Source organism: Cyanistes caeruleus, chromosome 5 (assembly GCF_971803275.1).
Source record: "Cyanistes caeruleus chromosome 5, bCyaCae1.hap1.1, whole genome shotgun sequence".
Lineage (NCBI taxonomy): Eukaryota > Metazoa > Chordata > Aves > Passeriformes > Paridae > Cyanistes > Cyanistes caeruleus.
Genome location: NC_141705.1, coordinates 11,042,639 through 11,056,804, shown reverse-complemented (window position 1 = coordinate 11,056,804; position 14,166 = coordinate 11,042,639). Strand labels below are relative to the sequence as shown.

Sequence of the window (14,166 nt, the reverse complement as noted above, 5' to 3'; positions counted from 1 at the left end):
CTTTCTTCCTGACACCCCTTGGAAGAGCCCAGTCAGGGCACCAAGGTTACTGGAGCTCCCAGCATCTGCCCTGCACATTTCCAGTAAGCTCTGTGAACTGCCCAAGTGGAAACCAGTAACAAGTGGTGCTCCTCAAGGGTCCGTACTGGGAGCAGTAATGCTTGGTATCTTTATCCATGACCCAGACAGTGGGATTGAGCCCATCCTTGGCAAACCTACAGATGACACACAGCCGTGTGGTGAGGACAGCACACTGGAGGGAAGGGATGCCATCCAGAGGCATCCTGACGGGCTTGGGAAGTGGAGCCATGCAAACCTCATGAAATTCAACAAGGCCAAGTGCAAGGTCCTGCACCTGGGTCAGGGAAACCTCCAACACCACCTGCACAAACTGGGTGGTGAAGGGAGAAGAAGGACTTAGAGGCTAGGGGTGGCTGAAGAACTGGGTATGAGTCATTCCACATCTCACACATGTTCTTTATTCTCTTCATGATCCATTACTCCTTTTAGCATCCCCATCCATGCCTGCTCCACATCTTCTCCCAGCTTTTTCAATAAAACCTCACACCTTTGTTGACTCTGTTAGCTCATTTTCTGCACTACACATTTTTCTTCCTCTTCCACCTACATCTTTTTCCTATATGGAAATTTACAAACCTTACTTTCCCTTGCTGCTTTGATTTCTCCTGTCTTTTCCAGCTTCCTCCCTTCTGCTTAAAATCTCACTCTCCCATCATCTTTCTTTATGCTGTCATTCTCTTTCACAACTTCTTTTTCCCCTCCACTCCATCTCCAAAGTTTTGAAGCATGCTGCCACTTTCTCCTTTTGCCTTTGTCACCTACTTTAATTACATGCTGTTCATATATCTATATATAGGAAGATAACTCAAAAACAACAAACTGCAAGGTCAAACAGTAAATTTCTCAAGCAGTAGATCCCATTCCAGACTTTATAAGTGATGTTGAAAAGTTCACTATTACTCTCTTTGAAATGGCATCATTCCTTCTGGTTTTATTTTTTCAATAATGAACATGAAGATCAGAAAATGGGAAAAACTGAAGGATAAAGAAAAACTGCTAGGCTCGGAAAAACTATTGATATTCAGAGTTTGTCATAAAGAACACCAGAGCAATCACTTTCCAAACACATGGGTACAAAAACTACAGCCAAGATCCTTCAGGGTAAAGCCCAAACACTTTTTTTCCCCAAACTGTAACTTAGTCAAAGTTGGACTTTCTAACACACCAGATTTAAAAATCTTTTTATGGATGCTGCCTGCTGCTCTGACTTATCCCATGTGCCTTCCTCCAAGCCTTGAACCAAAGCAGAGCTTTTTTGAACAAGGATACCAAGGGTACCACTTGGAGCATCAGAGAATATCAGAAGTGAAAAACCCACACTTGGCCTCTACATTAAATGAGATAGTTTTAACTCATTTCCACCACTTCAGAAGGATGATTAATTCTTCATGTCCTACAGACAGCTTATTTATCTCATAATTATTCAAGTTGCCAGAATTCCCCCTTGCACACACAGAGGTGCACAATCATCCAATTTAAGGAGGTACTTAAAGCCAGAGATTAAATTAAATTGTGGCTGGCTTGCCAACACTTTAGAAACAAATAATAAAACAGAAACTCCAAGGAGATTTCTTTTTTTGCATAAACAAATAAAGTGAAAGTCTTCTGATCTTTTTAGTTCAGAGCCACAGGAAAAGAGGTCATGAACTGATAATATCACAATCAGACAGAAGTTAAAAATTAACTTTTTCTTTTTCTTATTCATATTTTCACATTTTTCCTTATTCAGCTTATATATATATATAACTCTTAGGTCATCATTCTCCTTATTCTGTAGCTTTAATCACTGATTAAAAGTAGAATATTTATATTACATGATTACATTTCATTAGCCAACTGGAGTCCCATAATTTAAAATTTAACATTACAATAGTGAAAAAATTTCCAAACCCTTCCATCCATGATTGCTGCTGCAAATAAAGGATAGAGAATAATATGTCAATTGAATAACATTGGGTAAAAAATACAGTTTTTTACCTTGTTTTTTTCTTCAGCCTTTGCAGCCTGTCTACAAACTGGATGCCAAATGGATGTTCCTGTAAAGTAGATTTATAGTTCTGCTTAATTCAGTTCCTGTAAGAACCTTAAAAAGTTCAAAATAAAAACCTTATTAAACCCTCCTATAAGGTGTTTTAAGACATAGATTACTGACTACTTCCCCTGCTAGAGCAGGATACTTTCAGAGGTCAAGATGACAACCTCTCAACACCAGTAAGCCTGATCACAGACACTTAAAAGACTTCAGAAAGCGACATGTGCTTCCATATGGCAGATCAACATCAAAATCTGAGTCCTAACAAGTGTGATATGGGATCTCTGGAGCTCCACTAGCCCAACCTCCTGCTCAGGACAGGCCCCAGTACAGCAGGCAGGGCTGTGTCCAGCTGGGCTTCGCCTTTCTCCAAGGATGGAGATTCCAACCACATCTCTGGGCAACCTGTTCCATGGTAATTTTTTTCTTTACATACAGTTATAATTTCCTTAATTATAATTTATAATTTATAATCTTATAATACATATTCTTGTAATAGCTGGGCTTGGGTCACACACAGTAGCATGCTGTGGTGGGATGGAACAGCATTGTGCTATGTAAGCCCAGCTGAAAATCCCGTCTGTCCATCACTATTTATTTATACACTGTTCTCATCTTGCACTTCCCATGTTTGTCTCTACTAAGTCAGTTACTAAGGAACTGCATAAATTCAGGGGAATATCCATCCTGGAGGAAGCAGGAGATTCCAAATGAACCAACTCTCTATTGCTTACAGGTACTGAAATGAGGATCTTGATGAGATATAAGTAAACAATGAGTGTGAGACAGAAACTTGAATAGCTTTGCACTAGTCACAAAGGAAAAAATTGTTTCAAAAAGTCGAACGTGATGTTCAAAACAGTGTTCAGTAGAAGTAGAATGTGTCTAATGATACAAAATAAAAAAAACTATTTGCAAGTTTTAATAGTAAGAAGGAACCTTTATGTTTATGCCAGTCTGAGCTCAGACCCGCCACAGATAAAAGCTCCAGAGTTAAACAAAGTGAGTGCACTGCAACTTCTGCCTGACTAAACTGGAATCTGAGAACCTTTGCATAATGAATATTTAATGTTTATACTGGGTGGAGAGTATCAAGAAGACTTATTGGAAATGCTTTGTTTTCACAGCAGTTTGATAGTTTTCTAACTAGTGGATTTTGGAAACAAGATAGAAACAGAAAATATTTCCCAGAAGACAGATGGAGATCATTAGAATTTATTACACAAAAATAACCCAGATGAACTCAGACTCCTGCAGTAAAGGAATGCCAATAAGTACAGACCAGATAAACTATGTTTACTAAGTTACTGATTTTTTTGTTACTGAGGAACTAAGAAACATTTTTATAGCACCTTTAAATTCAGTGCTAAGTTATCTTCCACTTACAAGCAGATCTGAGCTTGCCCCATTTGTCCCATAAATTGCTCCAAATTATCCCAATGGATTTAAGAAGTATTGAGATCACTTGTTTATTTTGTTGGTTTTTTTTAACTACTCCTGTCTGTAGCCAAGCTACACTGGGAAATGTTTTCACTCTGAAGAAAAAAAGTCCTTTCACCCAAAAGCTGTCTGTTGGATGATCACTGAAGATTTCTGCTAAGGAACAGCAACACCTAAGGTAACTTTACAGTGGTTTATTAAGAGAATAATGAACACATTATAAAACCCTGGGCTCCAACGTTTTTTATTATTTAACAGGTTTGGCAGTCCAAATAACTGATCATAGATCTTTCACATCATTAACACCAGTTTCTAATGGAAACAGCTCTCCATGTGAAGACAAAAGAAGTATGACAGTAGCTGGTGTAAACATTCCATGAATCAGAAAATGAAGTAAGATGGATCCAAATTAATAGAACCTGAGCATACCCTGCTATTATTTGAAATTTTAATCAGAAAAAAACACACCCTTACATCAAATGAAACTTAAAAAGAAGATTGACTTGCAAACAAATTTCAGAAGGTTTGAAATCTAGAAACAAATTTGTAGTTTGATGTACTTTTTAAAAGCATTGATGTCATATGGGATTTTAGTACTGCTAAGATCCTTTTCAACTGGAAGAACTGCAGTATTTTCTGGCTCCTGAGGGAAAATTCATGAGCACAGACAAGTATCACTATGTCCTTAAATGAGCTAGTTCTTGTTGCAAACCAAAGTGACAATAAAATTGTCATTTAAAATAAAGTACTAAACCATAATTAGATCTTACTGAGACCACTGTTGTGTTTTAAATAAGGTCTAACTTTTCCAGCTTAAGGAAAATTTTCCAAGTACACTTCTAGAAAATCATGGACAATTCAAAGCCATAAAGAGATCTGGGCAGGCATGTGATTTTAGGATAATACACCAGTGCTGCAGTTCCCACAGCCTACTGAGTTTCTCTTTTCTGTTTTACTTTAAAAAGATACTGCCAGTCAAAGACATATGCAAAATTTACTTTACTTTCTCTGGTATTTTTCCCTGTATCTACCAGTATAAGCAGTTTGTTTTGATCAGTTTAGTAGAGGTAGAAGTTGCTACATACAAAGGATTGCAGCTCGTATTTATGTTAAATGACATTTTTTCCCATTGCATACTTTATCACACAAACCTTTCTGTAACACTGAATTTCTCCTGTGTAAGGCTGTAGTGTAGGCAAGAGAGCCAAGTGTAACTTTCATTTTTTGTCTGTTTGATTTACCTTGGAGATACATTTCTTCTCCTTCTGCAAACATCTGATTGCACCTGACACATCGTGCGCAGGTTGGGTGATAATGCTTCTCTCCTGCCTGTTCAGAAAGAGGGTACAGATGATTAAATATATTGATCAATTTAGCAGTTTTTCTTTCATCCTCTTGAATATGAATAATTTAATTAGTTAATGATAGTCCAACAGTCTCCTACAACCACAACGCTAATTTTTCATTCTAGACAATTCATGCTTTAAAATGTAATTATTGTCTTGCCTACACAAAGTAAAAAAAAAAAAAAAAAAAAAAAAAAGAAAAAAAAAAGTTTATGTGCAATAGTTAAGTCTCTGAGTTTATGGGATAGAAACAAATTTATGCAACAAACACATTTCCGTAAATCAAGTGCAGGGTAGCTTAGGACTTACCTGCAGGAGGAATTTGGGAGGTCATAAGCTTGAGCATGAATTTGCAGCTCAACCATATGTTCCTCATGCATCAACTGAATACATCATCTTAGTGCCCAGCAAGAACCATACTGTGCAAGGAATGTTTGTAGCTGCTTTGGAAGTGTCTTGCAGGTGATCTCAAGAGTTTCCATGAGGAATGTGTACAAGCCTGCCTACAGGAATGAAAGTCCAGACCAGGCAGTTCTGGGTACTGTGCACTGATACCCTCATATGGACAGGCCAAGAGTTTTGCCATCTGTTCAGAGATTAATCCACATAATTTATTATCGCCTTTTTCATTGACTGAAATGAGAACAGGACTGAGCCTTCAATTTGCTCAGGATTGCTTAGTAACTTACCAATTTTCATATATTTAATTTCTCAATTACCTGCAACGTTGGCTTGAGCCAGTGACAAAAACAGCACCCAGGGAGTTGTGCTCAGCTGAGTGAACAACATGGGCCAGTCCCTCCAAACTGCACTCCAACCCCATCTTTCAGATGGCTCTCACAAAACAGAGTTCAACATCCCAAAGACAGCTCTTGCAAAAGCTCCCAGCACTCCTCACTCTTCAAAACCCCTACAGAACTGAAAGCCAAATCTTGCCATCTCCTTTCTCCTCTTTGACCCTACATTCTTCCACGCTAGACAGAACTGCCCATGGTTTAAATGGTTTAAGGTCAATGCCATTTCCACTAGGAACAAGCCAGGAGATCAAATAATTCTACAGCTTAGAGCTGTAACTAAGTTTAACAAGATGAAGCTAAGGATGACTTCAATAAAAATTCTCCTTAAGTTAAAAACATGCAAATTTGGTCCATATAGAATGTCTCATAACCTGCTTACCTGAAAAACACTGAAAGTGCTACTAGGATTGTGGGTGCCTTTAAGAAACTACTATCAACTATTGCCCCACTGCCTTCAACATGTAAATAGGCTCTCACAGCACTGCACTGCAAATCTAGATTGACTGATTCCATCAATCTAGAAATTTAGCTCTGTTACTACAAAGGTGACTTTTCTAACTCTTTCTTATTCACTAAATTTCAAAGCTTTCATAGGCATTTATATTAAAGAATGTAATCTGTGTATGGGGGCTATTTTGGCATTCACAATACCAATCATAGGAATGCAGTAAACTAGGTTAAAGACTCTCTGGTTTTACTCCATCAGTGTTAACTTGATTCACTCTTAAAAACCTGCAAATCTCAGATTTGCAATAAAGAGCAACACATCACATCAGAATTGCCATTTTGAAAACAGATCTGCTCCAGTTCACTCTTTTCATGTTATCATTTATACAGATTTCAGAGTGATTTTTGCACTTTTAGACATGGAAGATGGTCACTACTATCTGTGATGACACTTTTAAAGTACCAGACCACAAAATATCAGTATTGAGCTTAAACTTCAGGTTTAAAATTGCTTGCCTTAGTGCAGGTGTTTAAGCACAGAAGAATATTTAATTATTACCAGATAAACTTAAGTTTGGCAGATCAAATTGAAAAGGAACATAATTTCCCTTGGAAGCGCACAAGCATTGCTGATGGAATGCACAGCCTCAGTAACTCAGGGAATCCAATTACTTCTTTGCTAAAATAAATTGCCAAGACAGATTCTCAGGCAACCTGGATGCACCACAGAGCAAAGTCTATTTCCCTGAATTTAACAGTACAACCAAATAATATAATTTTAATTCACTTAGTGAATTCATAAGTTCATAATTCATTACTGGCATGAGTAATATTAACTAGGTATAGAATGGCACAGAAAAACCTCTTTTATGACACAGACACAACTGTAACAGAAAAATTAGGGGAGAAAAGTAGAGTGATCCTTTTGCTAATGATCACACCAAGAGAACTCCACTGGATTTTGTCTAATTATCTCTGAATTAAAATGGCACAAACTCAAAAATTTTCACGTAAGTCCAAGTGCTGACAGTGGCTTTTGTTGCACCTTTTTTTTATTTTTTTTGTCCTTATTCTAATCAAAGTACAAAAGACAAGACATAGCAGACACTCCATCACCTGGAAGTACTTAAAAAAGACCACACCATATTTCTAAATCAGAGGTGCTAGCTGAACCTGAGGCTAGGCAGCTGATGCAGGAATTAACTAATACTATTTATTGATATTGATATGCAGTTACCCTGATCAGATACCATAAATTATATTCAAACCTAGGACCTGAGCCTGAATCATAGAGTCCCTTGGGTAAATGCCAAGGAGACTTTTATAGTGCCCCTTTCTCCTGTCCCTTCAATTTCAGGGGCTTGCTCTCATAGATGAACAATTGGTTCCAGCAGAACCCAGCTATTTTATAAGCTTAGGGATCAAATATTGTATTGTTTTGGTTTAGTTGTAATAAAAGCCTCATCATTTTTTCTCTTCTTGCTTATATTGATGTGAGGTAGTTCAAGGCAACAAACAAATTCCTAACCATATGGTTACTACTTCTTTGCACAGTTTGAAAGCTTAGTTTGACAGATTGTTGTCTCAGTGTTTAATAAAATACCAAGATACACAGAGCACAGAATAGTGACATTCATCTCTGAGATATCTGTTATGGTTGAAGTGATAAGTTTTAAAAAACCTCCTCAATATGCTGCATTTGCTTCAAGACTGCACCAGGTCTTTGTGTCCAGGAACCCAGATGTGAAGATAGTATTATTGTGATGTGAAGATAGTATTATTGTGAAGATCAATTTGAAGGCTAATTTTCAGCTGAAATTACCTCAAACCTGAATAGCAAAGTCCTTAGTAATACAGTAAATTACCAACAATTCAGTTTTCCTTCAACTGACCATGAACCAGCTTTCCACAATCACCAAATTGCACTCTTAGTACATAATTTAAATTGAGTCAAAACAGTCCTCAACACTCTGAGATGAAATATTATGAGTTACTTCTTTCCCTCTAGGTTTAAGAGACTTGGTTAAACATGAAGTCTCCTCTGCAGAGAAGGAAGAGCCTTCTGGGCTGATCACCATGAGGAATGTTTAACCAGGGGAGCCTCCTGGACCTCCTGCAGTCCTTGCCCTGAGCACAGGGACCATCACAGTGCTGCAACCTGTCCCACAGCACATCAACAGACAAACCCACACTTCACTTCAAACAGACAAACCACACTTCATTTACTGCAGACAAACCCACACTTCACTTCAAACAGACAAACCCACACTTCACTTAATGCAGAGAGCTCTGCAACAAAGTACATACAAACACCTTTCCTCATTTCTCATCACTTGAGGGCTTGAATTAAGAAAAAGGAGAATAAAGCTGATGTGACAAACGTGAATTGCATCATCCAAAGCACAATTTGAAGACAGTATGGGGTCTTATTCAAAAGGCCTCAGAGCAGATCACCAGGCTTGGAAAACATGCAGTGCTAGCAAAACTAGAGTAAGTCATACCAAAAGGAATAACCTTAATTAGTTAAGTTTGAGTTTTATATTAGCTGTCATCACCCAGGAAAAATGTATTACATTACTGCAGACAGCTCAGCAAAAAACTCTGCTCATTTTCTGGCTATGGCTGCCATAACTGATGAAGTGGTAGAATACAGAAAAGATGATATGCACAATAAGTGTAACTCTACCACAATGACATTGCTTGTCTGGTCTTTCATGCTGTTTCTAGAAGTGTGATATGATTTTTTACTGCACTTGATGAGCGACAATTGCTTATGGATGGACACATGAGAAACTGAGCAGCCTAAAGCTCAGTGTGAGATGAGTCCTGGAATGAAGACTCCAGATTTCTGATGTCTGATTCATCACTGAAGTCTAAGTACATCCTATCTCACTGCATTACTCAGTGAAGAATGAACTAGTTAGTAAAGGGAAGACAGAAAGTCCAAAAAATCATTTAATATACTAGAGAAACTTACGACTACTGATTCTTTTCCTGAGAATTAAAAGCTATTAGTAAACTTTTTCCTGTAAAAATGAAAAATAACAACACTAAAAAGAATCTATCCTGTTATCAAAATGCACAGGAGTAATTGATATCTTTTATTGCTGGGAGTAAAGAGCTTGTGGAAGTGACAAAAGGTTATATTGCTGCAATGATTCAATCATATCAAAGCATATTTTCCATTTTGAGTGCATAATACAATATAGTTGCTGCAATAGTTCCTCATTACCACTAAGTGATGTCTACTGAAGTAGATCCAAATTCTGCCAACCTTGTACTCTAAAATCCCCAAATCAAGTCCTAACTGTACCCTATGCTGAACAGAAACAATGAGAAACAGCCTACAAAACACTGAGCTGGTGGGTATGCCAAGGCATGGGGCAGCTGCCTGACCCAAAAACAAAGCCCACAGAAGACTGGGATAAAGCATTCTTAGTTGAAAGCTTTTCACATGGAACAAATTTGTTGGAGAGTTGTGTCATCACCAGACAGCCACCTGTCCAAGCAGAGGGAAACAGAATAAAGCACAAAACCACTGACAGAATAAGCCCTTCCATCAGGCAGCTTCTCAAGCTGAAATGAAGTGTTAAAGATCTTATAGAAGACATATGACTTGACTACTGTTGCTTTTCATGTTGAGGGAAGTTACCCTTTGTATGGGATGGGAAGGGGGAAAATACTTGGGCAATGTAGGGATGAGTGAAAGTGTAAAACTTTGATTAGACAATAAATTATTCTCTTTTGTATATTTTGTCTCCATTTCCTGAGTAATGTCCATTCACATGGACATTCCCATTTGTTCATTAAAGGGCACTGATATTCCTTCAGGCAAACTTCATAGTACAGGCAACATAATTCAGTTTAAAGTCAGGAAATGTGCAAGTGACCACAGAATGGAAGAATAATTCATCTAACCCAACCTCCTGCTCAAAGCACAGTTGATACTCAAGTCAGATCAGTCTGCCCAGGAATTTTTTTCAGCTGAATACTGAAATCCTTCAAGGATGGAGGCTGCACAACTTCTGAGAAATACTGCTCCAATGTATAGTTATTAGTTATTCTTAGGGATTTTTTTTTTCCTTTTTATCCAGTCAGTGCTTCATTATCAGTCATTTTAAATGCAATATGGACGAGCATGTACTTTCAATGCAAGTATTTTCTTTCAGAGTATATAAATAAAAAAAGGTGGAAAATCACTGAACTCCTTTAGTGGATATTTAATTAATCCTGTTTATACTTCTTCATTCATTCTCCAAATGATTGTTTTTACTGAGAGATTAAGCTATTTTGTGAATGAATTGTGCTTTTTCTTAGGTGCCAGGAGTGTACATGGAACTGATAATGAAGCACAGGTACAAAAAGGAACTCCACATATTTATCTTTATGAAATTTAATAAAGTTTTTTGAATGAGATACATAATTTTGTTATTAAATAGCCCAATCAGTCAGTGCATTGATTTATAAAGGCAAATTCAAAATTTCTGGAAGCAAATGCAGTTCCCTGAATTTAGATAAGGTTCTAATTCCTCCTTCCAGAACTACATTAGATATTATCTAATAACTTTCTGGCCTAACAGCATAGAACAGGCTTAGAAAACTTTCCTATCAAATTATTCCATGACAGACAAACCCAGTCAGGGGTTGTTCTTGCTTATTTCCAAGTGTTAATACAACCCTCCTGCTCTTGGCCAGCACTTCAAACCACATTGTACAATGTGCATTTAATCTAAAAGGCTGTGTAAAACCTAGGACTCAGATGTTTGTGCTGTCTTTACTCAGGAGTACCATGAAGAAGGTGCCCAGCACTGCACCATCAAGTGTTATCAATGGATGCACACACTGATAACTCTGATAACTGATAACTCTGCCACTGGATCCACATTCTGGCATTTTACAAGGCCTATACTGGCTTCCATAAACTGAATTCTAAGGGGTGTATTCAAATTGGAGTGATGCTATTCAGAAAAATAACCTTTGATCTTGGAATAGAACACTGCTCAGTTATCAGCTTTAAGTGGAATCACATAAAATCTCCACTCACATTTCTAGCAAAGCCAGAGTTTTGCATATGCAACAGAAGGACTTGAACAATTACTCAGTAATAGTTGTACACAGTAATGGTGAAGTTAGCAAACAGCTGTCATATCATCTACTGGGTTTGAAGGGACAGGCAACATTGTCAAGGCAGAGGTATTTTGGCAAGATATCTATTGTTTATGTCACACAACAGTGTTGAGGAGAAAAAAGTGTGAGAGCCAGAAGTTAGAGAGAGAATTCTGTGGAGAAAAGCTCTAATTCTCTTAGTCACAGTGGATCCACTGACTCACCACTGACTCACTTCAACAGTGTGCCAGGGCAAATGAACCGTTTTCATCAGGATTTACACCACTGTAAATGCAGTGTAATGTTTTGTATCAATCATCCTCTTAATCTTCTCCTTACTGGATTCATTTATCATCCTACTGGATGCCAAGAAACAGTCACATGAAATGATCACTCTGCACACCTGCAGCATTACCTACGGCTTTAGCAATCTCACGTGTGCAGTTATTTCACGTTGTCTTGGTTCTGGCTCATCCTGCTGTGCTTTGCAAAGCCTTGAGAATTCCCACCCATATTTGAGTCATTTTAATTGCTTCCCACATACTCCTTATTCTTCCAGGTATAAGGTGCAGATCAAATGTACCAACAGGAACACTCATTTCAGGATGGTAACAACTTACTATAACACCGGACTGTCAGAGGAAGAAGTTTCTAATGGTTGTGAGAGAAAATAAGAGTAACTAAAAAACTGTAAGGGCGGATAATTGAGAAAAAATAAATAAAAGAATAAAAATTAGCACTATTACAACTGTAATCTTATTCTGTGACATCTGCAAACAAGTTCTGGCTCAGGAGCAAATTCAGCCCTGTCACAGTCAGGTAAAATCTGGAAAAGGATAACAGTGAATTTTTTCTACAGAATTTGGTAAATGTTCTTGTAAATCAAAACAGTTTGTCATATCTAAAACCACTGATTTTGCACTCAGTTGTTTCTGTTATGGAGTGAATGATCTGCCTCTTTTGTCTTTTTCTTCTCAGCTTTGCAATTTTTCTTGCCACCCACTGAGACTGGAAGAGGCTTCTGTTTTCCATCTGCTCAACAAATCTCCTTTATTTCTTTTCCACTTTCCTTTCCCACTCTTTAAAACCCACCTAGGGGCCAAGACAAACTGCAGCTGGCTCTCACTTATGCCAACTCTTGATAGGAGACAGGGAGTGAAGAAGAAGGATGACTTGCAGACATAATCCCCTTAATTTTCGACTTTGCAGCTGTGTATTTAGCACACCCATTTCAGATTGGAAGAATGCAGCTCAACCAACACTGAGCAGCCCTGGAGAAACAGCCCTATGAGACATTCCCCTTTTCAAGCTGAACATGGTGATCTGGGATGTAAACATTTAAGAACAGAAGTTGTCTCATTCTATGCCTGAACAAGGACTGCTATTCTGGATCACCAGATTTACCTGGGAGTGGAAAATCTGCTGTCACACACAGAACTGACATTAATAATCCTTCCTGAAAGTAGGAAGTTTCTGCTTTCAGACCTAATCCATGCATTTTCAGTTCAATGTACCATTCAGAAGTTCTTACACTTTGGGAGGAAGAAAAGAAATTTGAGAAAGCACAAAAAATGCTGAAGGTTAATGAAAAAGCTTAAAGCTACAAGAAATGAGTCACAGGCTGCTCTCCTGCTATCAGCAGACAGGCTGAACTATTTTCACATGGGCCAGAGCATCCTGGAGATACTTTATTAACAAAGGCAACTGAGTGCACTTAGTGCTGCACCACTGCCATGGTTACAGATGGAGCTGGAGGCAGGGGCTTGTGCTGCTGACTGGGTCAAGGGAGGTCCAGGGCTTTGCAGAGCTGTGCAACAGCAGCAATCCCCTGATGTGGGTCAGAGGAACACCAGGAATGAGAGAATACACAAACTAATTGGATGAGGGACTGAAGACATCCATGAGGTGCAACTTTTCACATTGTAAGGACACCCAAATGCTGGCAAAGAGCACTGGATGTTAATGCATCACCACAGCAACACATGGCTTAGAGAGACTGGCTGGGGAGAGAGACTGTGTGCTGCTGGGGTCTGAGGCTCAGGAGGGATCGGGGGACTACTGGAATCACTCCTTTCATCCTTCAGTCAGTCAATCCAGACAATTTATAATAATATTAATATTAATAGTCAACTGGTACTACATTTTGGGTGAGGAAAGGAATTGGCCACCACAAGTCTGCCAGGCTCAAAAATCAAACTATGCACTAAAACTAACACATACAAACCCACACAAGCACAAATGCACAGCAGCACTGCTGAGGACTTTCCCCATACATGTGGGAGGAATTCTCAACAGAAAAGCAAGTAAGCAGCTGAGAAAAGAAATAAAAAAACCCTCACAAAACCTGCAATAGTCATTCTTTTCTGTTATTCAGAAATAGTTTGCAGAATCCCTTACTTTGGTAAAAATATAAGTTTTAAGCTATCATCAAATGATACTCAGTGCTCTTCAATAAACCTAACAAATTATTTATAGGGTAAAAGCTATGCAAAAAGTTTGGTTTAATGTACAGTTTTCTCCTGACACATTGACAATTTGTGAGTTTTTAGAAGTTCAGATAATAAATACAGATAGGCGTAGCTCTGTATTTCTGGAGAGGAGGCTAAAAAGGGGAAGGCTGAAAATGAGAAAGATGAGGTGAATTCATCTAGACCAATATAACTGGGCTACAGAAAAGACTAAAAGATATGGGAAAAAGGCATTTGCATTGCTATTTATTTGCTTGCTGACAGTATTTTTAATGATGCCTTTCTCAAAGCAGAAGGTCTAGGTCAACTGTCAAAACTTACCCAGATAAATTCAGATATAATGCACTGATGATTAACCTGCCTTTGCAAGCCAGCAGCCCCAGATAAATGCAAGTGGCATCAAACCAGAGACCATTCCCAAGCTGCAAAATGCCCTGTATCTCAGCAAA

The 14,166-nt window shown here is 38.2% G+C and overlaps 1 protein-coding gene across 13 annotated transcripts in view; it reads right to left on the bottom strand.

Annotated features, from left to right (window-relative positions):
* ABLIM2 (actin binding LIM protein family member 2) overlaps positions 1-14,166 on the bottom strand; it is a 130,054-nt gene that overhangs the window by 45,916 nt on the left and 69,972 nt on the right. For all 13 annotated transcript variants that reach the window (XR_015287458.1, XR_015287459.1, XM_086891144.1 and 10 more), the window contains exons 7-8: positions 4,795-4,882; positions 2,059-2,117 (exon numbers count right to left, since the gene is read on the bottom strand). Coding sequence is in view for 11 of the 13 variants with exons in the window: in XM_086891144.1 (XP_086747270.1) it covers positions 2,059-2,117; positions 4,795-4,882 (147 nt within the window). In the remaining 2 variants the exon portion in view is untranslated. The remainder of the gene's footprint in view (positions 1-2,058; positions 2,118-4,794; positions 4,883-14,166) is intronic.